Source organism: Gymnodraco acuticeps, unplaced genomic scaffold (assembly GCF_902827175.1).
Source record: "Gymnodraco acuticeps unplaced genomic scaffold, fGymAcu1.1, whole genome shotgun sequence".
Lineage (NCBI taxonomy): Eukaryota > Metazoa > Chordata > Actinopteri > Perciformes > Bathydraconidae > Gymnodraco > Gymnodraco acuticeps.
The window spans coordinates 5124815-5149197 of record NW_022990238.1 but is presented as its reverse complement, the minus strand read 5'-3'; the positions used below and the strand labels follow the sequence as shown (position 1 = coordinate 5149197).

Genomic DNA, 24383 nt, shown 5'->3' with positions numbered 1-24383 from the left:
ACATGCTAACATCTCTGTTGACGAATCTACGATACGTAAAACACTGAACAAGAATGGAGTTCATGGGAGGACACCACGGAGGAAGCCACTGCTGTCCAGAAAAAACATTGCTGCACGTTTGAAGTTTGCAAAAGAGCATCTGGATGTTCCACAGCACTACTGGCAACATATTCTGTGGACAGATGAAACCAAAGTTGAGTTGTTTGGAAGGAACACACAACGCTATGTGTGGAGAATCCAAAGGGTTCACATACTTTTTCTTGCAACTGTATATAATCTATTTATAATTGTAATTGTATATTGTATGTAGACATACATTTAGATGTATATTTTGTTAAAAGAAAACAAAAATGTTAATTTAGTTTTTGGGAGAAGGGGTGGTAAACTTCTTCCCACGCCTTTTCGGATGTGTAATTGGGTAGATCATTTGTAAGTCAATAATATTTAGTTCATCAATTTGATACTTTATTCTGAACATGCAGAGGAATACTTGTTCCATGGAAGGCTTTGTGGACAGCAGACTCCATTTTCAGGATCTATGCATTCACTCTGTAGGTGTGAACATGCGGTTATGTCCTTTTGTTTGGCAGAGTGCTTTCTTTCCATGTGCTTTTTAAAAAGATTTTTATTTATGAGAACATGGCATATGGGACATTTCTTCTTCAGTACAGGCACTACATAGACCCTTTTCATCTTTCCCTCTGGGATGATGGGGGTCGCTGGATCTGGGATGATGGCGGTTGCTGGATCTGGGATGATGGGGGTGGCTGGATCTGGGATGATGGCGGTTGCTGGATCTGGGATGATGGCGGTTGCTGGATCTGGGATGATGGGGGTTGCTGGATCTGGGATGATGGCGATAGCTGGATCTGGGATGATGGCGGTAGCTGGATCTGAGATGATGGCGGTAGTTGGATCTGGTATGATGGCGGTAGCTGGATCTGGGATGATGGCGGTTGCTGGATCTGAGATGATGGCGGTAGCTGGATCTGGGATGATGGCGGTAGCTGGATCTGGGATGATGGGGGTTATGGCAGTGTGCTTTGCCTTGCACAAAGCCAGGTGTTTGATGAAGTCTGCTTTGCGCATCAGCGTTGACTGGCAGTAGAAGCAGTGGAAATGACATTGTGGTCGGCAATTTAATGCACATCTGTGAATGGTATACCCTTAAAAATAAGAACATAGAATTGTAGTATTATTATTTTGTGATCATATTATTTTAAAGTGTAAATTATGAATACCAAACATCTGAATCAAGTAACTGGTCACCACAAACAAATCATAGAAGGACTTGTTTTGATGTATTGCTCAAATGGAACTGATCATAACATTCAGGCTGCTTTTAAAGCAGACACATTGCAACTCCATTTGCATTTCACAAGAGAATGTTTTCAAACGTTACCTTCATGGAGAACTGCACGGTTGAAGTGGCTCTCTAAATGGGCTTGGACCTTGCTCAATTTGGCTGGGTGGAACACATTTGAGGCACATAACGGGCAGTGAAAGTCTTTGCAGCATGTAGTACATCGCTGTAAGTCGGGTAAGGATCTCCCCTCTCGGATTGTAATATGCATCTTGAAAAAGAGAGAGAGCCTAATTGGTCAAACTGAACATTTTGAAATAATTTCACAGACAGACATAAATTAGGCCTAATTGTTAGATTCTGACACGACAGATTCTAACCTACAGAATAGGCCGACATAACTGACTAAAACACCACATGCAATATTACAAAACATGTCAAAATGATGAGACTGTCTGATAACACGTAGTGTGGAGTAAACAGGCAGTCAGCACAGTTAAGATTATTTACAATGAATTCAAATAGTAATACAATTAAAGATGCATTTACACTGACGACAGAACTTAGGCTACTGCTGATTTAATGTAGTGGACAGACAGATCATATTGACATGCTTTTGTCATCCTTTGAAGTTTAATTAATTAGCTGACTATAATTAATGAACAGGGTTGGGAAGTTTACTTTTGAAATGTAGATGACAGATGACTAATTACCCTGTTAAAAATGTAATAAGTAATGTAACTATTTGTATTGATATTCTAATGTTAATTATGGGTCTTTTATTTTTTTTGTGAGTCACTTTAAATAAAAGCCTCTGCGAAGTAACATAACCATAACATACGGTTTCATTAAACAAATAAACAAAAAGGCTAACAGTTGGTTTTGCAGCGAGTCATCATAGGGCAGAGGCTAACAGATTACTGATTCCCTGTCAGACTCACATTTAGCACGTGTTGCTTGTATTGCAGTTAACTTTAAACAAACAACACGATTCACATTACTCACACTCTTAGTGTAATTAGTGATTACATCAACAATTAATGTAGGACACCAAGTTGAGCTTGCCAAAATCAAGCTACAGTTTAATTAACCCTCTGGAGTCCAAGTGCGCATAATTTAGGTAAATGAATAATATATTTTCGATTATAAGAAGTAGAAATATGATTCAGATATCCGCGGAATCGCTGAAAGTGTAGCTTTCCAGCAGTATCTCCTGTGAGACTGTAACCAGGGCACAGCAGCCAATATGGCCGCTCAAAGCAGCTTGACTTTACACTGTGAGGGATTGGTGGATTTGTGTGTCCGTCAAGGAAATCTCGGCCGGCAGCCATCATGGTCTGAAATGACCAATGGACATCGAGAAATCACTAAGGACCTACCCACCAAGTAAAAAAAAACATAAACCACGTGTCTCCCATCAGTTTACATCTGTGAGGAGAGAGACAGAGAAAATGGCTAAAAAAAACTTTACAGTTGCCGACTTCGCTAGAGATTTTTTTCGCTAGCAGCAGTGAAGATAGAGCCTCAGAACCTGAAGTCTTCGACTCTTCTGAAGAAGAAGAATACAAAGACAACAACAAGGATCCATTTGGACATGGGTAAGTGTAAATATTACAGTAATAGTGTACTGGCAATGTGTGGGGAATACCGCGAAAAGTAACAATAGGTTTATTGATATATTTTTTATCGATAGTCATGACATTTTCTTGGGACAAAATAGACTCCATTAGCAAACGTTTACTCTGTGTTAAGGTTATTTTGGTGTGTAAAAGTGAGATTACATGTGTAGATGATTCAATTAATCATTTATTCGTCCCACAACGGAGACATTTACAGTGACATGTTTTTGCCATCGATTATTTTATCATACTGTTCTGTACAGATGAGACTTTGTCATAGATTTATTTATATGTGTGCCTGTGATTATTTTACCGTCCTGTACAGATTTTTTGTAATCAGATGTAGCCTATGTATATGTGTGTCTGTGATTTTATACTGAATGTAAAGTAACTGGAAATACCTGTGTCAGAGAGAGAGAGAGAGAGATAGAGAGATAGAGAGATAGAGAGATAGAGAGAGAGAGAGAGAGAGAGAGAGAGATTGCTCTCTTCCCCCTCATTAAATACGAGGGCGTCACCCCTCAGCAGCCAATTGCTGCACATGTTAAATTCCTTAAATGCCTGCTCTTCCTCCCTGTCAGTTGTCATTTCAGGTGACCTCACGCAACCCGCCTCCACCCCTCTCGCCTCCTGTCTCCTCCAGGACAAAGCTAAACCTTCCTTCTTCAGACCGGTCCCACCTACTTATCACCACCACCAGTGTCTAGACCCCGGGGATTTAATCGGAGCGGTTCTTTCCCTCCTGAATGATTATCCTGCAAACCGGGGCCTAATCGCCAAACACCATTCCATTCTCCTGTTGTATTATCATGGCAATCATTTCATTCATATGACGTGTAACAATAAATATGTATTCCTTACATCACGTCTCTCCGGTTTGAAATGTAATTAAAGTCAGATCCACTCGTGTCTTAGACGGGGCATTGATATCATAAACCTGTTAATGTACGCATTCAAACACTTTTTCTTTTACCAGCTGTATTCACCTTGCAGGTGCAACTATGTGGATTTTATCCTGGATAAAGTGTTTGAATCATGGATGTTTAAAGTTTAACTTCTTCATATGTCTAATATTATAGTTGACTTTTCATTCAGGAAGTATGACGCTGCGCTGTCAGTATGCTTCTCCATGTTTGTGATTGGTGGAATGCTCCAGATACCACCCCTTTCATGTGAACGCGCACCTAACTAGATAGGACACGGCTGGTTTGAGCGATCCACTTGATAACCAGCATCGTAGTACAGTTTAGCGAGAGCGCGTATGTTTTGGGTTAGGCCAACCGGCTAACTCAAACATATCCAGGTTAGGTTGAACCAGCTTCCTAGTACAGGCCCCTGGGCTCACACTTCACAAAACAGAGATCAAATTCCTGCTGTATGCAGATTATTTAATCCTGTTAAGCCCGACAAAAGAAGGACTTCAACAGAGTTTAAATATACTCGAAGGTTACTGTCAGACCTGGGCCATGGCAATTAACATAAAAAAGACAAAAACAATGATATTTCAAAAAAGATCCAGATGTCAGGCAAACAATATTGACTTTACAATTGGGACACAGACAATAGAAAATTGCTCAGAATATAATTATTTAGGCCTTAAATAAGTTCCACTGGAAGCTTTAATCAAGCTGTCAAGGAACAGAGAGAAAGCATGCAGGGCATTTTATGCAATAAAAAGACAAATCCACATTCAAATTCGGCTTAAATTACTTCAATCAGTAATACAACCCATCCTACTCTATGGAAGCGAAGTGTGGGGCCCACAAACAAACCAAACATTTGACAAATGGGAAAATCATCCAATAGAAAATGCTCACAATGAGTTTTGCAAACACATCCTACAGGTTCACAGGAGAACAACTAACAACGCCTGCAGAGCGGAATTAGGCACATTTCCATTATTAATAAAAATCCAGAAACGGTCAATTAAATATTGGCTACATCTAAAAGAAAATGACCCCCACTCCTACCACCACAAAGCCCTGCAGCATCAAGAGATAAACAAGAGTCCCCTCTCTCAGCTGGTCCTGACACTCTGTTCACAAACCGGTTCAAACTGTGATCAGGTCCAGGCTGAGCCCACATCTATTAGAATCAACCAAATTATAACAAAACGATCTCGCTTATTGGAACACTAAATCCCAAACACAAAGTAAAATGCAATGCTATCTGGCCCTAAAAAGACAGTACACTGTGGCAGCCTACCTGAGCACAGTGACTGATGTTAAACACAGGAAGTTGTTGACAAAGTACAGACTGAGTGCTCACAGCCTGGCCATAGAAACAGGCAGGTACAAGAAAACATGGCTGCCAAAAGAGGAGCGATCATGCCAACAGTGTGGAGGAACTGCTGTGGAGACAGAGCAGCACTTCCTCACACAATGTTCAACTTTTGAACCGGTACGGAAACAATTCTTCCCAAAACTCAACCATAAGCATCCTCAAATATTTAAAAATGAAAATGAAAAACTATAAATACTTCTCGGGGAATATAAAGAGAGCTGCATTGTTGCAGGACAGTTTGTCTCTGCCTGCCACAGTCTGAGGGAACCGGAATGAGCAGATACACCAGGTCTCACATCATAAGTATATATATCATATTCTATTTTGTATTCATGTATTCTATGAATGAAATTAATCTGTATTCCTTGTAAAAAAACAACAACAAAAAAACATTTTCTTAGCAGTTTGTTTATAACTGTTCATTTGTTTATTTGTATGTATTTTTGTATAGATGTTACAACTATACATAGCTTTCAATACTGTATGTAAATATGGTCATGCTAATAAAGCTTTTGAATTGAATCACCCACTTACGTCAGAGCACTTTGGTGAGTCTCCCCCCAGACTGCATGGGTCTGTGTCTTTCCACAGATTCATACACCAATCTTTTCCAAAGATCCCCTCTATGATGGGCGACCCAGACACTGGAAAGTCAAACCATAAAAGTAAGACATGGAGGACACATCAGTAAACAATGCATAAGATGTATGTTCTTATCTGAGCTATTTTCAGTACAAAACATAAGTACCCTGAGCGTCCCCGTCCTTATGGCAGACAGTTTGCACGCCTTCGCTGTGATTACTTTTACACAACACAGGAGCTTCGCTTCTCATAGTGGCCAGCTCGCACTCCAGACTGTTGACTTTCTCTTCCTGGGCTGAATTAGCCGCCAGGAGCTGAGACAACCCCACACGGAGCTCCGCATAGTCTTCATCCACCAGCTTACAGACCTGCTTCAGGGCGGACATGGCCAATGTTTCCATGATGGAGGTGAGCTGCGAGTGTAAAGAGACGCGGCTCGCCATGGTAGCTCCTGGCTGTAACAACTAGTGATGGCAGTTTGACACTGAAGCTTCGAACAGAGCTTCAACCCTGGACTTCCTATTCCATAGAAGCAGTAGGCTTGTTTGAGACAAGCGAGACCTGCGCAGACCTGCGCAAATTCGATCAACGTCTTGCTCGTGCGTTGCATGATGGTTAGTCATTTTGTCCGACTTGCTCTGGAGGCCCGCCTACATGAGACGTTGAAATCTCGCGGGACAAAGACGCCCGCAGCCTTGACAGCGAGGCGCAGCGAGGCGGCGCAGTTCCTCTCCACGGGCTGCGGAAGCGAAATGCTTGATGGGAAACGACTCGCTAGTATCTCGAGCTGAGCGCTCATTGGTGGTTTTTACCACGTGCTGGTGATGAAACTCTCCAATTGGCTCGGCAAAAGTTTGCTGTTGTTTTGTGTCAGTTTTACGTCGCCACATCCATTCCCATTTTTCATCATTGTTCCACAATATTTATCATCATTAAATTAATATCCATATATTTTCTATACTTGCACTGCTTACCGTTTTCATACTTTATATATCTTAGCATATTCATACACACTGTTCATACTGCTCTCAGGCTGCTGTGTATATCTAGTGTATTCATACCCCTCACTGTTTATTCATCATTCAATTCATTCTATATTTTATTCTGTAGATTGTGTACATTACTTTTCACTTTACTGCTTGTTGCACTCCTGGTTAGAAGCTAAAGTGCATTTCGTTGTCTCAGTACCTGTAATATGTGCAATAACAATAAAGTTGAATCTAATCTTGAGCAGGAACAAATGTATTTACTTAGTACATATCTGACATTAACGATTAAACACATGTGTGCATTCTTTATAAATGCAAACCGAGTCAAGCCGACTCCGGAGGTGGCGGTATGCACCTTAAAGTTGTTTGCAATCCGCCAAAAAACCGAGAGAAGAAGAAGAAGCCGACTCCGAGCTGTCCGACTTCAGGCAAGCTTTTTGAGACCTCCCCCGGCTGCGATGGGCTACTCTCGTCTACTTTCGAGGCGAGCCGCAACGCGTCTCAAACAAGCCTAGTGCTTCGAAGCTTGCTTCAAATCACGTGACATATGACGCCAGAAGCAGCAACAGCTTCAAATCACGTGAGATGTGACGTCCGAACCAGTAACTGCTTCATTTCCTGAATGAATCACTTGACTGGTTTGCGGCATGGATGTATAATGTATAATTGCGGTCCATTCACGCAATTCAATGCACTGCCTCGTCTCGATTCTGACAGGTGACAGGTTGAAACTGTTTCGAATTTGAGCGCTTCAACACTTTATGACCGCTCTAAACAATGCGCAATGTGGGTTGTCGTAGTTTGCGTTGTTGCTGTTGAGTTGTTGTCGGTATTGCATTTGAATTGTAGTATCATTATAGAGCAAGCCATGAGAAAGATAGGTCGTTCTGGCTGTGCCAGTTGAGCTGGTTCTTCCACCAGCTCAACTCTGTCCCTCATCATGAACGCAGGAGGCTGGCTGTATATCCAGTACTCAAGTTGTAAAAAAAAATCAGGGGGGATGGTGGATTTTATCATATGAGGACATCATTTGTGCTGATAACCCGCCGAGGGTGGGAGACCAACCAGCATAAAGATAATTATTATACTCCTAAAACAACATGCATGTTATGGATGTTCAGATACTCCTTTCATTGCTCTTGACCAAGGCACCTCAGAATTAGAGTCGGTCCCCGGGCTGCCATGGCACCACTAACATTTAGGGTCAAATGCAGAGGACAATTAGTGCAAAATATTTGTTTCACTTTAATTTAAAGGGGGGGAGGGAATACAAAAATGTGGTTATAATGGAAGTCTATGGTACAAATCTTGTAGGTTAACAGTCCCTCATTTATTATTCAGATGGATCAACTGATTACTAATAATAAAGTCAAAATAGTTTTTAGAATATTGAATTATAGTGTATTTTTTCAAAAAAGCAGTTACTGGTATACGATCAAAACTGGTATCTAAAGGGTTACATTTGTATCGTAATTAATTAAATCATTATTTAAATTAAACACTTCATAAAACATTTGAGGAAAAAAATTAGAAAAATGTTGATCCGTCATAATTTTATTGCAGTTCAAATACAAATATTTTATGTTAACATTCCCAATATTACTTTTTTTAACAGGGCATTAAGTGCAAATTGAAATTGTTTACAAAATATTAAAATATATAAAAAAAGTATACAGATAATACAAAATAGGACCAATGTTGTCAATGGCTGCCTACTCCACTCTCTCCCATCTCATAGAAGTTTCCAAAGATGTTCATAATCATGCTTTTTGGTCTCAATTTCTCTGGCTCTTGCTTTCGGATTGTTAGCAATGGCTTTGAAGCCAAGTCTTGATGTATACCTCTGGTCTGAACTTATTCAGTGGAGGGCCAACACACTTGATGAAAAGCAAGGCTGACATGCTTTTTACCTCTGGGAGCTTCTAGTTGTGGTTAAAATGTTCATATGACTAAACCCACGTTCACACTCAGCTGTGGAGATGACCAGAGTGTGCACTGCTTGAAGGAGGGGTTTCAGCTCTACTGGTGCTGGTGGTATCATTTCATCAACAGTTTTGAGTCTTACCAGCTAGCTAACACGAGAGAAAAATGTAGCTAAATTCCAAACTAAGTTGTTATTGCTGCTTATGTCCATAGATTCCACCTTTGGTGACTAAAGTAATTAGTAATGACTAAGATGACTGACTCTTGACTTACCTGAAATGTTATTTTTAGTATTTTTAAATATGAAGTCTCTCAGATCGTGTTGTCCTCCTGGTCGCTTGGCCATTGTGATGACCGTTACCTGCGCTTCTGGCATCGATCAAACAGGCGCATCACGGCGCTCTGGCGCCCTCTAGGGCACTCGCATAGTATAGCGTCAGCGACTTGGTAAACATGTCATTTCGTGTGTGCGTGCTCCCTCGCTCACAGTATTTTACTCAAAATGCGCCAAATGAATGTTGAAATAGCAGTAATACCAGTGCCATGTTCATTGATAAAATTACATAAGGGATGGAAAGGGGGAATGGCAGTTTTAGAAGGGGGATGATTTTGACCGTTTTTATTTCAGGGGGGATGCCATCCCCCCTCAACTCGCGCCCTCATCATTCTCTTCATCATCTTGCACTTGTTCTAAGCTGCTGCTGATAGTGCTTGTAGCAGCGCTACTGCCAACAAGGTCTGTCAATTTGCGACATTTATATGCTTCACCTGCGAGTGACTTCACCTTTTTTTTCTTGCCTTCTCGGCCCCACCTTTTTATTTTCGTTTTCTTTGATTTTTATCCATGTTTTTTCATTCTCCCTAGAGGCTTCTCAATACTCAAATGTCCCCTCCTCGGTCCTCCGGTAGTGACCCGGAAATGAATTTCAGCGCGCCATTTTGAAGGACATCTAATTTCTCTAAATGCACACCGAGGACCGAGGATCGAGCGTCGAGGAGGCTCTCTGGAGGAGCTCTAACCGAGGATACACTGATGGTTCCTCCACGGCTCCTCCACGGATGCATTTCCGGGAACGGTGGAGGCGTGACGCACGGCCGGACTTATCTCAGCCAATGACAGCTATGCATGCATCCCCTGGATATTATTTTAGAAACTGCTTTCATCACGTCGCGATGTTTCCAGAGAGAACAGCTGTAAGGTCCATGCAGAAAGCAGAGCAGTGTGTATAATATATATCACTCAGTATAACAGGCCTACTCTCTTTATTTGCTTTAGTTTAGTAGATATCTACAAACAAAGAGTCGATATTTTTCTAAGACCATTGCTTCACATAATAAAATACACAACGGCTTATGCTTTAGGAGCTGTAGGTGTGTGTGGTACAGTGTGTAGGTGTGTGTGTGGTACAGTGTGTAGGTGTGTGTTGTCAGGGCCGCCCCTCCCTACAGGCCAATCACGCAGGCTGCATGGGGCCCCGCCTTGCGCAGGGGGCCCCGCCCAGAGGGCCTCAGCTGCTGTGCGCAGTTCTCCGCTCAGTTCCCCCGCGAGAGTGAGAGTGCGGCGCACGCCGCTGTGTGGACGGGCCGTGAGAGGTGACAAGAGGAGCACGTTTGTAACCCGACACCGTTGCAATGAATCGACATCTGACCAATCACGGCTTTGATACGGCCACTAGTGCAGGTGAAGAGATGTCGGTGAAAAGACAGTTTCAGTCCGGCGCAAAAAACAAAACATGAAGAAACTAGCGCATCACTCGAAGGTGGGTTATTGTATGAGTCAAATGTACAACTTGCGAATGTTGTATAAGTCAAATTGCCAATTGCCATCTTAAAACATCAGCTGCTATTCACGACATGAAGAAGGCAGTCTCTGCAGAGCATATACTGTAGGCCAGGGGTGCCCACACTTTTTGGGCTGGTGAGCTACTTTTGAAATGACCAGCTCACCGAGGTCTACCAACCAAAAATAAAATCCCAAATTGCAAGGGTTGCTGAATAACACGTTTTATTTATACATGGGATAATAGGGCTGCAACGACTAATTTGATAATCGATTAATCTATCGATTAATGAAACGACTAATCGACTATTCAGACTATTACTGTATGCCTTGCACAATTTCTCAAACGCTCTTATTTAGCCATCAACTTTTAGATTTAGCTTGAGGTTGTTTTAGGCATGTGGAAACTAACAATGAAGACAATAAAGATGAATACTTGATTCAAAAATACATATATTATTAAATTAACAAATTGTTTACAAAATTAACATTGCTTTTTATTTAAATAAAATAAATAATATTTCGCATCAAAAGAAACAACAATGTTTTAACAAATCCTATTAAATAATCTGATGACAACTGTGAACAGAATAGCTGAAACTTTAACAAAATAAAGAGTAACTCAGTTACCTCTAATCATTAACCCGTGTTTGTATCATGGTGTTAACTCCGTGTGGTGCTGCTAGCATAACACCTGACGTGGAAACGTTACTCGTGGATGGGGGGGCTACAGAGCTGCTAGAAAGACAGTCGAACCCGGTGCATTTCTCCGTCTGAATGTGGTGCACTTTTGATAAATGTTTAGACACATTGCTCGTGTTCCCGCCCTCACATGCTAAACTCTCTTGGCAACGAGCATTGTCCACTTCAAGACGGGTAACATTTAACCACACCTTGGAGCGCTTCTTTCCGCCATCCCCTCCGTGTGTTTCTGCATCTAGCAGCCGAGTGTGTAAACTGCCCCGCCCCCTCGCGCACAGACGGGGGAGAGAGATCTCGTCTGGATCGGAAAGGTCGAAAATACACCGACCATAGACGCATTTGTTTGTCTTTTTGCATGTTAGAAACGAGTTGGCGACACTAAGACTGCGAGATAATATTTGTGTAGCAATAATACATGACCTTTCTCTTTCTCAACTCGCTACTCGGAGGGAAGTCGCTGTCATATGCCTTGTGAACACTCCGATAATGCCTCTCCACGTTACCTTTCTTTGGCAGAGCGACGCTTGCTTTACAAATAAGGCAAATAACCTTTGAATGTGACATCACAAACAAATACTCTTCCTCCCATTCTGTGTGGAAGTGGTTTGTCTTTAGCTTCTTGCTCGGTCCCGCACTCATTTGGTTGTTTGTCTCTTGTTAGTATCTTTAACTTAATTTGAGTTTTCCCGGCACTTGACTGATTTTGTATCGCTTTGCATTCTGGGTTAACAGACTGGAAAGCGATAGGTCGCTTTTTCTGTCAATCAAGTAAACTCCTGAATTAAGTGGCAGGGAGGCCAAGGGAGGAGGGATCAAAACCTGTTTTGTCTATTTTAACGGAGCTGGATTTTTTTTTTTAAGAATGACTCGTGATCTACCAGCATTGCCCCCGCGGGCGACCGGTCGCCCGCGGTCGACGTACTGGGCACCTCTGCTGTAGGCTAATGGAGATGCAGTTATTTCCAGCAATCTTTATTTACCATTCATTCATTATGTTATGCCTTTTATCTGCTAATGTACAGGAGGAAGAGTGATACACTGTCTGTCTAGTTGGCTTACATAACAGTTCAAGTTTACAGCCTAAAAAACATGGAGCATTTTTTCCCCTTTTATTCATTTTTATGTCAATTTGCACATTTCATGGTGATGCTCAGCCTCTCCCCTTAACTCCTAACAGTCATCATCATGTCAACCACAACACAGAGAAATACTGATAGAAATGTGTGTGTAGTTGTTGATACATTGCTGACAGAGGGAACTAGAATACAGATTGAAGAAATATCAGTTTTTGAGCATGTCATAAGCATGTTTTGTCTTGACTATACAACTATATTATAATAAAACAATATAGTATTTTTATTATTGAATTGATTATGATTATGATTATTAGTAGAAGTAGTTTATTTGCATTAATTATGTTTTTATCTTTTTGAGGCTAGTATTTGGCAGGAAATGCAAAATTCACCTGTAAACCCATACTGAACGAACATTTACCATTTACCTCACTGTATAAAAAAGTAACCGTTGATAATAATAATAAACAGGAATTATATTTGCAAAGTAGCCTACTTTGTTTCCAAACAATTTTTTTTCACTCCTGTCGGTTGGGGGGGGCCTCATCTCACAATGTCGCTTGGGGCCCCAAGTTGGCCAGGGGCGGCCCTGTGTGTTGTACAGTGCGTAAATGCGGCGGACAGACGGGTCTCAGTTGGTTTGGTGTCCTCTGCTTACTTTTAATAGGCCTACTTGTAAATACAACTTTTGGCCCGTAATTTCAATTCCCCATTTCAGCGACCAGAGAGAGGGGGGGATATATTCAGTCTCTGATTGTGTTACGTTATTATGAGAGTGCTCTCATACTTTAAATTGTATATATTTATATAAATATATTTGTGTGTGTGTGTCCGCATCTGTAGCCTGTTATTGTCTCATTATACCGCACTCTCAATGAATTCAAAGTAAATATGTGGGGGAATAATGTTCAGCTGATCTAACAGAGATACAGCGCTATGACAAAACACTCGACAGCTGATGCAGCTGTTGCCACGTAATAATGAACGGACGTCTCTTTAAAATGACCGCTCAGAGGAGAGGAGTTCTCATTTCTTTAAACGTCTGCTGCTTCCCCTCCTCTCTCCTCGGTCCTCCGCTCGCATCTCCTGTGGGCGGGTCTAAGTCTCGAGGAGGGGAACCGAGGAGGGGAGTCGAGGAGGGGACATTTGAGTATTGAGAAGCCTGTCTACACTACAGGCGTCAAAAAATGCTTTCAACGCTTCGCCCATTCATTTGAATGGGGTGACGTAGGATATTTTCAAACTTCGCCGAACTGCATTGTGGGTAGCATGGCAAGGCGTTGCAAGCATCGCGAACGTCTATCGGCGTCAAAAGTTGAACAATGTTCAACTTTGCCTCTGCCACCTCCCTCCATGCCTGGTTCCTCCGGTTTGTATCCCGGTAAATAGTTCTGGTCGGAAAGAACCGGGTGATTTGCTACCGTAATTTCTCGTTTGGAATATGAGGAAATGAACTGCGGTCTGGCTCTCCCAGCTTGCACGCGGTTTGATTGGCTAGCGCTTGTACTGGCGGGAATTGCAAAAACGGGATTTGATTGGCTGACGCCAGCTTCGAGCAAGCATCGAGCCTCTAAAGTTGAACATTGTTCAACTTTTGACGCCGATAGACGTTCGCGATGCTTGCAACGCCTTGCCATGCTACCCACAATGCAGTTCGGCGAAGTTTGAAAATATCCTACGTCACCCCATTCAAATGAATGGACGAAGCGTTGAAAGCATTTTTTGACGCCTGTAGTGTAGACGGGCCGTCAGCCAATCAAATCCCGTTTTTGCAATTCCCGCTAGTACAAGCGCTAGCCAATCAAACCGCGTGCAAGCTGGGAGAGCCAGACCGCAGTTCATTTCCTCATATGGCTCTTTCCCATGGCTCTTATTTCTGCCGGAGGACCGAGGATCGAGGAGCGAGGAGCGATAACCGAGGAACCACCAGACCATCCTCAGATACTCACCCCGCCCCCTTACTGTGTATCGCTCACTGATTGGACGAGGCAGTGCATGCACTGATCTGATGCTTCTTGACATGAGAGCAATACCCCAGCGGAGTGAAGAAAATACATGAACCTCACGGGACTCACTCCTCAGTTTATACCGTGTTTTGTTTCAATTAATGTATCATTTAGTTACAAATATGTGATCTAAACAAAAGTGGTCAAAAATCATTATTGGAAACATTTTCATGATCGCTTTTTTCGTTTTACAGTTTCATTTATTGTCATTTCCATTCAATCACAGCTGAGGCATGAATCCTTGATTTCACTCGGTTTAAAAGCCCTGCCTCCAGCATGCAGCTGGCACATTTGAAAGACATGGCGGCAGAAAAACTACACAAGTGTAAGTAGTGTACCTATTACTTCATGTTATTTGTATGCCTACAACGATACCGTTACGATAATGCAACATCTGTTCACATGTATTTAACCCACAACTCATATATTTCTGTTATTGAACGCTTTATATTTTCTCAACAATGTTCATGTGAAATGCCCAACTAAAGGCAATATTTGCAATAGGCTACATAACGTGCGTATACACACGCAGCATTCGTTATTTATCGGACATATTTCGGTTGGAAACCACTTGTTTCTTCATTTAACTAGGCTACCTGCCACATACAGACGTAACTAAGGTACCATCATTCATTTGGCTGGCAGTAACAATGTATTTGTAATAAATAATTCAATACATTCAAATCATTTATATGCAGCATTATGTGAGTGAAATGTTAATGGCTTAAGGTTTCCTTTTGCTGATGTATGTATAACATAATTCTCCTTAAACAGGGACGGAGGCCCAAACCAGAGCACTCATTCAACAGAGGACTGACAATGAGCACCTGTTTACAGGAAAGAGGTTCACAGCCAAGAAGGCCTGGGGGTGAGCTACAGTTCTACATGAGTTGTTTGACAATGTTGTTTTGGTGCATGGTATGATAATCAATGTAACCACTACTGTGAATGAACCACAGTGAACCTGAGTGTGTCATGGAATTATTATGCATGAAGCATATTGTCAGAAGTAATCAGACTTTGCATGCCTGGATGCTATAATTTAAGAAATGGTTTACTCCACAGAGAGGTTCTGCAGAAGATGGAGTTGGAGGAGTTGCTCACTCCCACCCAACTGGCAAAAAAAGTGGGACAACCTGAAAAGAGAATATAAGGTGAGATATTGTATTTATAGATGCATACAATGCAGCTATTTCTATTGTGTCTTCATCTGACTCATACATTCCTTGTTCTCCCTCAGGAGCTGAAAACCCCCCCTACAGGGACGGGGACAGATGCGGGGGAGGCCACGGCAGCCACATGGTCGTGGTTTTCCCTGATGCATGAAGCCATTGGGAGTCGGCCTTCCATGGAGCCTCCAGTCCTGATGGACTCGGCTGACGTGGCCCCCAGTGGGATTGGCTCTTCATCCAGTGGAGCTGGGGCTGCTCCTTGTGGCCAGGCAATGGAGGAAGAGGAGGATCCTGGGCAGCCTGGCAAAAGTAGCAGCACCACTACACTGGATGAAGAGCCATCCACCTCTCTCAGTCCCCCGCCTGCCAAGAAGAAGAGGGCAAGTAGGGGGGCCCTATTAGAGTTTCTGAAAGAGGAGGCCCAACGAGAGCAGGAACGCTTTGAGGCCAATCAGGCTAACACAAAAAGATTTTTGGATTTATTTGAGAAATTGGTAAATAAATGATTTTGTTTCTAAGTTTTTGCAACGTTGTTATTGTTCCATTGAGATACACTTTGTTTGTCAAAACATTGTTCCTTTATTTGTTAAATTATAAACATCACAACGCAATAAACCGTAAATGAAGGCACACAGCTTTTCACACAGTGTGGTGTCCAAGGCCTTCGTGTCCCCAAGTCCTACAAATAATCATGTTCTTGTAGTTCAACTGGTTGCACACATGGAGCAGAGAGCAGCCCTGCCAGTCGGTCTCGCTGGCCATGTCCGCCTCGATCCCCCCTCACCAGACGTGGTGGAACCACACCAATGTCCCCAACATCCTCTTCAGGCTCCAGGATGTCCCCCGCTGTGAGGCAGATGTTATGGAGCACTGCACAGGCGGTGATGACTGAGGGGACAAAGGTGTGGTGGACCTCCAGAGCCTTGAAGAACAGCGATCTCCACCTGCTTTTCATCCTGCCAAAGGCCCGCTCTATGATGGAGCGAGCCCTGGCATGATGCTGGTTGAAGCGGCTCTGCACCCTCCCTTGCAGTGGTTCTCTATATGGGGTGATGAGGGCCACAGGTCCTTCTATGCAGGGGTAGCCACCATCACCCAAAAGGAAGAATCCTAAAAAGAGAGAGAACATATTTAGTATACTAAAAGTCATTGATGGATTTTGATGTATTAACAAGAATATTTGGTGTCACCTGAGGGAGGATACAGAGCCTGTTTGTAAATGGCGCTGTTCTTCAGGGCTCTGGTGTCATGGACTGAGCCAGGATACCCAACAAAGGTGTTGAGAAAGAAGCCCTTCCCATCACACACTGCCTGCAATTGTATGGATGGGAAGAGCTTTCTGTTGAGGTAATCCTGGCCCAGAGGTCCTGGGGGGGTCTTTATGCGGACATGGCAGCCATCAATGGCCCCCACACACCTGGAGAATACTGGGCTGTTGGCCAGCCTTGCAAACTCTTGGCCAACCTCCTCCAGTTCTCCGAAGGACTGCAATTTTTGTACTCCAGTGTGCACCAGTCTGCAGACGGTCGACTTGGGGACATCAAAGGCTCGGGACACCACACTGTATGACAAGCCGTGTGCCAAACAATAAAGGGTAATTAAAATATTCACCTCATGTGACCAGCCTTGTGTGTTCTTTGATGGCAGGATCCTCAGCAGGGCCTCCAGAGACTGGCGCCCCAGTCTGTAGTCCTGCATGAGGTCCTTCTGGCCATCAAAGAACGCCGCAAGGACTGGCACATGAGGGTTTAAAATGGCTATGGGATCGACATCCGTCTGCAAAATAAAGATACATGTTACCTTCAGCACCTAGCTTTTATTAAACTGACAATTAATTGATCTTACATGAAATTGCTGTTGTTGGTGAAACCATTCATACTGCAACAGACTAGTGATGCTTACCTCCATGAAACCAATAGCCTGTTGTAGTCGTGCCCGACGGCGCCTGGACTGCTCCTGCATCAGACATGTTGTGTTTGGAAAGGTTAAACCTCTTTCTATCCAACATGTATATTGGAACCTTCTTCCTAAATTACCTTAATGGGTTTCAGCTTGTAGTTTTTCACTGACCTGCTTAGCTTTTAATTCAGCTGCCAAACCGCAGTCATTAAGTCCTATTTAAAATGTTAATTTGCTCCACACAAACAAACAAAGTGTGCAGTCCAATGAATGTTAATCTAACTGGGTTTTGATAGATAACATATCTGTTTTTGTTCTCTGAATAATTGTATTCCTATTGTGCACTCTAATCAATATTAATCAAACTATTGTTCGTTTAAATACATTTTAAGAATGGCGTTTATCTTTTTTGAGAATGACTTCTTATTTTATTTCATGTATTTGGATCTACAACAGATGATACTAATGTTTATGTCAGTACATGTGCACTAACAGAGGCGGGGGTGTTTGGAAATAACGGGTACAGGTACAGAGCTGGCTGCTGCCAGACGAACAGCTGTGCAGCGTCATCACAAACGGACGTCGCTTCACGTGACGCTCCGGAGGAAAGGACGTCCCATTGCTCTTAAAACTCATTTCCCTGCTTCTCGTGGTTTCCTTGAGTCCCTCCATGCTTCCCTGGTGGGAGGGACTAAACGCAGGGAAACGACGCAAGTGAGGGAAGCAAGGATTTCATTTAATCGACCTGAGAAGCAGCCCCGATCTGCAGCTCTGCCCGATCTGCAGTGCGCATGTGCGAGATGGTCCGCCATATTGGACAACTCCGGACGGCAACCCAAGTAGGACAACATTGACACAGTGGCTTTTGGCAAAGCTCAAAAATAAAACGAGAGATCGATGAGTTATTCTTATTACAACGTGACTTCATTATTATTTAACAACTCTATATATTGGGTTCTTTTATTTGGGGTTAAGTACATTGTCAGAATAAGTGAGAAATGGATTTAACTTCTCTGCCAAAGATCGCAGGGGGGGGCATCAGGCCTCAGATGATTTGAGGCCAAATATCATATTTAGACTTTTCTTTTTTTTTTTACATATAATTGTAAAGCAATACATGATTGTCACTAAAAGCCTTGTCTCTACAATACAATAAAATATAAAAAATAATTGATTAATTAGAATAACAATTCAAGTTAGTAGCTATTAAAGGCATAAAAAGACAGAAATGTATAATTCTTTCTTTAATAGAAATGTTTCTTCTGCCCGTAAATTGTCCAAACCAGGCTTGTCTGGATAAGCGCATTTTTAAAACATAGTCATTGTCCTTGCCGGTTTCAGTTGGATTATTTGTCACAGTTGCTCCGATCAGATTGGTCTCCTCCATTTTGTAGATTATTTCCGACTTTTGAATCCACATAAACACATCGGCAAAATCCGGCTTACTTTGAGCATGTGTTTTAAACAGTTGAATCCCTCTGAATTGTTTGCACTTCCGCGCCGTCCTTTAATTTCTTCATACAGCGGGAATCCAAATGAATTAATCCTGAGTCCAATAACCATCAAAGTCACTCCGATAGTGCTCCTTAATTACGCTTTCATCCTCCTTTAACAAAATACTTCACATTAATCTAGTTTGTGACAGTAGTTGTAGCATTTTTGAGACTTTTAGAGACATTTTTTTGAGACATTTTAATTACCCCCCCCCCCACGGGGGGGGGGGGGGGGGGGTAATTAAAATGTAAAAGTAATTAAAATGTAAAATGACTGCTTCCAACAGCAGTCATTTGGGGGGGCTCTTGGGAAAAAAGGTTGGGAACCACTGGACTACGCTATTCATCGTCCTTAAATGCAGGAATTAAGTTACATGTTCCGTATACAGCCACGATAAGGCTGTTTCTCAAGTGTGATGATAATATATGGAAGCCCATTTCCACCATTTAAAACAATTAAAATCCCCATGAAAAGTCATAATTATGAAAATAAAAAAGTCGAAATTATGAGATAAGAAAGTCATAATTATGAGATAAGAAAGTCATAATAATGAGATAAAAAGTCATAATCATGAGATAAGAAAGTCATAATAATGAGATAAAAGTCATAATCATGAGATAAAAAGTCATAATTATGAGATAAGAAAGTCGAAATAATGAGATAAAAAGTCATAATTATGCTGCAGTGGCGCTGTCTTCAAAGGTCCCTCCATCACCTTGCTGCTCTCCACCATGCAAACGGCATCTAGTCCTAAATAAGGTAACTATTACAGGTGACTTTTGTAAATGTTAGATGTTACATATAACCTATATTGCAGCTAAACTACAACAATGCAGTTCATAGCTTTGACATTACCTGTTGATGAACTATAATATATATGCCTATAGTTTTGTGGCAACGTTCACGCCACTAATGACAATAGTGTGGGCATACTGCTGCTGTGAGTTGCTAGCCTAACTCTAAACCGTGAATGTTACCACAAAACTATAGGCATATATATTATAGTTCATAACAGGTAATGTTTTTATCTCATAATATCGACTTTCTTATCTCATAGTTATGACTTTTTATCTCATTATTATGAGTGGTGGAAATGGGCTTCCATAAGAAGCAGCTCTGGCATCGAAAGAATAAAACCGATGTGGCAATCTTCATTGAACAGCAACTGGAAACATCTGGTCAGTGTCATGGTTACAGATGGATGCACCAAAAATGTTGGTTACATGGAATTGTGACTGACAGAGAAATAGTGCGAATACTGCTACAGTTATTGGATGGTGAAGGTGTTGATCTGAGGTCAAGAAACAGACTGCAAAGGCGCATCTACCACAGCTGTGGTCCAAACTATGTATGGCACATTGATGTTACGACAAGCTTAAGCCATTTGGAATTGCAATCAGTGGCATTGACGGGTTTTCCAGAAAGATGATATGGCTTGAAGCTTACAAAACAAACAAAGACCCGAAGATCATCGCTGGCTACTTTATTGATGCTGGTGGGTGCCCTGCCAGACTCAGACTTGATTTAGGAACAGAAAATGGCCATATGGCTGAAATGCAGCAGTTTTTGCATTTTTCTGAGAACCAAGCTGAAACAGACAATGTAACCTTTGGTCCAAGCGCTGTAAACCAGCGTATTGAACGATGGTGGCTGACCTTGCAAAGTGAGTGTGTCCAGTTTTGGATGGACCTTTTTGACAAAGTAGAGGTTTCTCAATACTCAAATTTCCCCTCCTCGACTCCTATCCTCGAGACTTGGTGCCGCCCACAGGAGATGCGAGCGGAGGACTGAGGAGGGGAACCGAGGAGAGAGGAGGGGAAGCAGCAGGCGGTTAGAGAAATGAGAATTCCTTTCCTCTGAGCGGTCATTTTAAGGAGACGTCCATTAATGATGACAGGAGGCACAACAGCCCTTTGTCTGATGGACAGATGTGTTCATGACGACTTATATATTTACTTTTAATTCATTGACAGTGCGGTATAATGAGACAATAACAGGCTACAGATGCGGACATATACACACACACATATATTTATATAAATATATACAATTTCAGAATCAAACAAGTATGAGAGAGCACTCTCATAATAACGTAACACAATCAGAGACTGGATATATCCCCCCCTCTCTCTGGTTTCTGAAATGTGGAATTGAAATTACGGGCCAAAAGTTGTATTTACAAGTATTAAAAGTAAGCATAGGACACCAAACCAACTGAGACCCGTCTGTCCGCCATATCTACACATTGTAGGCTACAACACACACACCTAGCTCCTAAAGCATAATCAGGCTACAGCCGTTGTGTATTTTATTATGTGAAGCACTAAATGGTCTTAGAAAAATATCGACTCTTTGTTTGTAGATATCTACTAAACTAAAGCATACAAATACAGAGAGTAATGTAGGCCTGTTATACTGAGTGATATACATTTTACACACTGTTCTGCTTTCTGCATGGACCTCACAGCTGTTCTCTCTGGAAACATCGCGTCGCGATGAAAGCAGTTTCTAAAATAATATCAAGGGGATGCATGTGTGGCAGGATGAGCAGTAAATAGTGTTGTAAGGCATATTATTTTTAGCCTATCACCGCCAGGGGGCACCCTATAAAGGAGCAGAGGCTTCTAGCTGGCGGCCTCTTGTTCGCTGGTGCCCAGACCAACCCACTTCCGTTCTTGCCGTGTTTTGCTTCCGCCACCGGCGTAGGTATGTTGTAGGAGAATAGTTGGCTTCAGGTAAAGTTTCGCAATTTATCATACTTACGTGTAGTCACGTTTTGTTTTGTATAGCGGAGGGTCTTCCTGGCGATGCCCGTCAAGTAGCCGTAACTTAGAGAGCATGAAACTCTCTCCTCTCTGCCTAATCGGTATGTACGGCGATTTGTTCAGTCCATTTACCACACCTTTCCTGAACATTAATATTATACTTGTGTGTTTATTGTTAATCTAGGGCCAAGCTAAGGCTTTAAAGAACCGCTGCTGTTTTGCTGCACCGAAAAGAGACGGGTTTCTGGCGCAGGGTCATCACCCGTACTGCTGATCCTGTGTGCTGCTAAGTGCTAGTTGATTGTCTGCGTCTGGCTAACGTGTCTGGTCCGGTTTGGCATTGCCTACGGCAGTATCATCACCTGCCCGACCGATCCTGTGCTACTGGACACTACTTAGATTGTTCGCTTTTGGCTACTGTGGTTGGGCCGGTTTAGCGTGGCCTACTCTGTACTAGAGGTCCGCTCCCCTAGTGGTGTTTTAGTGACTGGACTGCTGGGCTAACTCCTTCTGTTTAGTTATTCTTTCCTTCACCAATTTCAACTATTTTGTTTACTTTGTTCCTTTTCATTAATAGTTTATTTTAGTTTATTCCTATTTTCTTTTGTTATTTTCTTTCTTTTGGCTTATTTTATACTTAATTAGTGTCGATATATCTTTGGTCAAATCATTGTTTGTTTATATGATTTTGGTTTAGGTTTTCTTTCTTTGCTTTTTGCATAGTTTTGTTTATGCCGCATGATTGCGGCTTATTTTGGTTTATTTCATTCTGTGTTTTTGTCCCCCACTTATTGTGTTTTCCCTTGTTTTCCTGTTTTAGTTACTGAGAGCTGAAGGTGGTGGTATTGGTGTCCGAGGTGGTGGCTTCCCCCTTTCCGTGTGCTGTGCTTCCCCCGGGTTTTTGGATCTTTTCTCCGTGTGATTGTGTGAGTGTGGAACACGTGTGACCGGGGTGACTTAAGTTTGTTTTTGTGGGATCCCGCTACTCATTCGTTGACCCTCTCCCCCACTGGTAAGCCTCAGCCCCCTTGTCCGTTCTCCCTTTTGGATATAGCCCTGTGTGACTGTTTTTATAAATTGTATTTTTACTATTGTATACAAATAAACTGTTCTATTTTTGTTAATTGAACCACGTCTCTTGTTCCATGAGTAACCGAACCTGTGTGTCCTAGTGACTTAAAACTTGTCACATTTCCCTGGGTGAAATTCCCGGGGTGGCGTTGTCGGACTTAGTGGTTTAACCAAACTGTTAAATTCATATATTTATTCTGCGGCCACTGCTACAAACGCAGAGCTGTCATTGGCTGAGAGAAGTCCGGCCGCCTCCACCGCATCCGCGGAGGAGCCGTGGAGGATCCATCAGTGTCTCCTCGGTTAGAGCTCCTCCAGAGAGCCTCCTCGATGCTCGGTCCTCGAAGTGCATTAAGAGAAATGAGATGTCCTTCAACATGGCGCGCTGAAATTCATTTCCGGGTCACTACCGGAGGACCGAGGAGTCGAGGAGGGGAAATTTGAGTATTGAGAAACCTCTACTGAGTGTAGATGGCTACTTCTCAGACAACTTCTTGGACAAGTCCTTGATCCAGTTCTGCTTTCTACAAATAATACTAAATACAGGTACTTGTCACATTATGAAATAAATAAATGTTGAATGTGGTGAATACAGTGGCGGTTCTAGAAAATTTTACATGGGGTGGCAAAGGGGGGGCAAGAGGTCATGCCAGGGTGGCATGGGAGGGCGGACAGTACGTGGTATTTTACACTGTATATAACCTATTTATTGTTAATTCATGCACTAACACAAGTGTTCTTAATGCACAAGAGAAACAAGGTGTTCAGACAAACAATCGGGTGCCCTTTGAGTCCCCCAAGCTTACTTCAATAATTTTAAATGAAAGGAAACTACAAAATGTATTTTAAAGCAATTAATGGAACAGGTTGTTTTGCATTACAAAAAATGTGTTGTCTTAGTATTAGACAGACATATTTGCATGTGCTCACTAAGCATTATTACATATTCATTTAATATTAAACAAATCAAAATGGCCAATTATTCCAAAAATGTTGCTAATATAATCATATGCTTGTCAACTTTAACTGATCAAAAATTAATTCTGAAAAAATACTTGAATTATCTATGAAATTGCAATATTGACACACGTCCCTCAGTTTGTTTCAACCCTGTCACGCCATACCATTTACCCTCCTATTAAAAATAATGGATCAGTCCATGTGTGATCTGCATTGAGGGAATTACATCACAAAAGTGTCAGTTTCTTCTCTTACCTATATTTCAGTTTTTGTATTTTCAGATTAAGATTGACAAGCTCAACATTTCAACTCTGTTATATGAATTAATAATAGTTTATTACAAAATAAACAATAGTTTTGCAAAATATTACAATTTTGTAATGTCCTTGATTTCCATGTGGTGCCATATCTTAGCTAAAAAAGGTATCATGGCTACTTTTTGTCAAAAACTTCAACCCTGTTACATTTTTTTCAAGTAAATTCCTAGTAATTATTTATATTTTGTGCCTGCGGTGGGAAAATGTAAGTAGTCCACTACCAGATGTTATGACCAAACATTTTGGTTTCATTTTTCAAAGATATAAAGACCCAAAAGGCACCCGATTCAGAGAATACTCTAATTCTGCATACTGTAAGTACTTAGTTATAATTAAGTACACAAATGACATGACCCATCTCTTCAGAGAGCTAAAGGTGACCTGTGCAGCAACACATTTCAATCAATAATTGTCAATACTAAGAGCTGCTAGATTGTGCTGCTGT

General features: G+C 41.9%; 2 protein-coding genes and 1 long non-coding RNA gene across 3 annotated transcripts; 1 reads left to right on the top strand and 2 right to left on the bottom strand.

Moving 5' to 3' along the window:
• Positions 1 to 452: 452 nt before the first annotated feature.
• Positions 453 to 6372, bottom strand: zgc:113210 (uncharacterized protein LOC541387 homolog). Its single transcript, XM_034219736.1, has 4 exons — positions 5954 to 6372; positions 5740 to 5849; positions 1403 to 1574; positions 453 to 1166 (listed from the first exon to the last, which is right to left on the bottom strand). Exons 1-4 carry the CDS (start codon positions 6228 to 6230, stop codon positions 466 to 468), a joined length of 1260 nt encoding a protein of 419 aa, XP_034075627.1. The 5' UTR covers positions 6231 to 6372; the 3' UTR covers positions 453 to 465.
• Positions 6373 to 16091: 9719 nt separating this feature from the next.
• On the bottom strand, positions 16092 to 17475 carry LOC117548437 (protein ALP1-like). Its single transcript, XM_034219741.1, has 4 exons — positions 17469 to 17475; positions 17335 to 17388; positions 16623 to 17208; positions 16092 to 16542 (listed from the first exon to the last, which is right to left on the bottom strand). The coding sequence occupies exons 2-4, from the start codon at positions 17338 to 17340 to the stop codon at positions 16112 to 16114; spliced, it is 1023 nt and encodes a 340-aa protein (XP_034075632.1). The 5' UTR covers positions 17341 to 17388; positions 17469 to 17475; the 3' UTR covers positions 16092 to 16111.
• A 3960-nt stretch (positions 17476 to 21435) lies between these two features.
• On the top strand, positions 21436 to 22719 carry LOC117548439. The gene is made up of 2 exons (XR_004569331.1): positions 21436 to 21691; positions 21775 to 22719. It is a non-coding gene; the product is annotated as an uncharacterized LOC117548439 (long non-coding RNA).
• The last annotated feature ends 1664 nt before the right edge of the window (positions 22720 to 24383 follow it).

Bases quoted from the DNA above. Each gene is read 5' to 3' on its own strand.
- zgc:113210 (XM_034219736.1), bottom strand. From the start codon at position 6,230: ATGGCGAGCCGCGTCTCTTTACACTCGCAGCTCACCTCCATCATGGAA. The intron at 5,850-5,953 runs GTACTTATGTTT...TTGACTTTCCAG, and splicing joins TAAGGACGGGGACGCTCAGG to TGTCTGGGTCGCCCATCATA. The intron at 1,575-5,739 runs GTAAGTGGGTGA...CTCTTTTTCAAG, and splicing joins ACTCACCAAAGTGCTCTGAC to ATGCATATTACAATCCGAGA.
- LOC117548437 (XM_034219741.1), bottom strand. The intron at 16,543-16,622 runs GTGACACCAAAT...CTCTCTTTTTAG, and splicing joins GGCTCTGTATCCTCCCTCAG to GATTCTTCCTTTTGGGTGAT.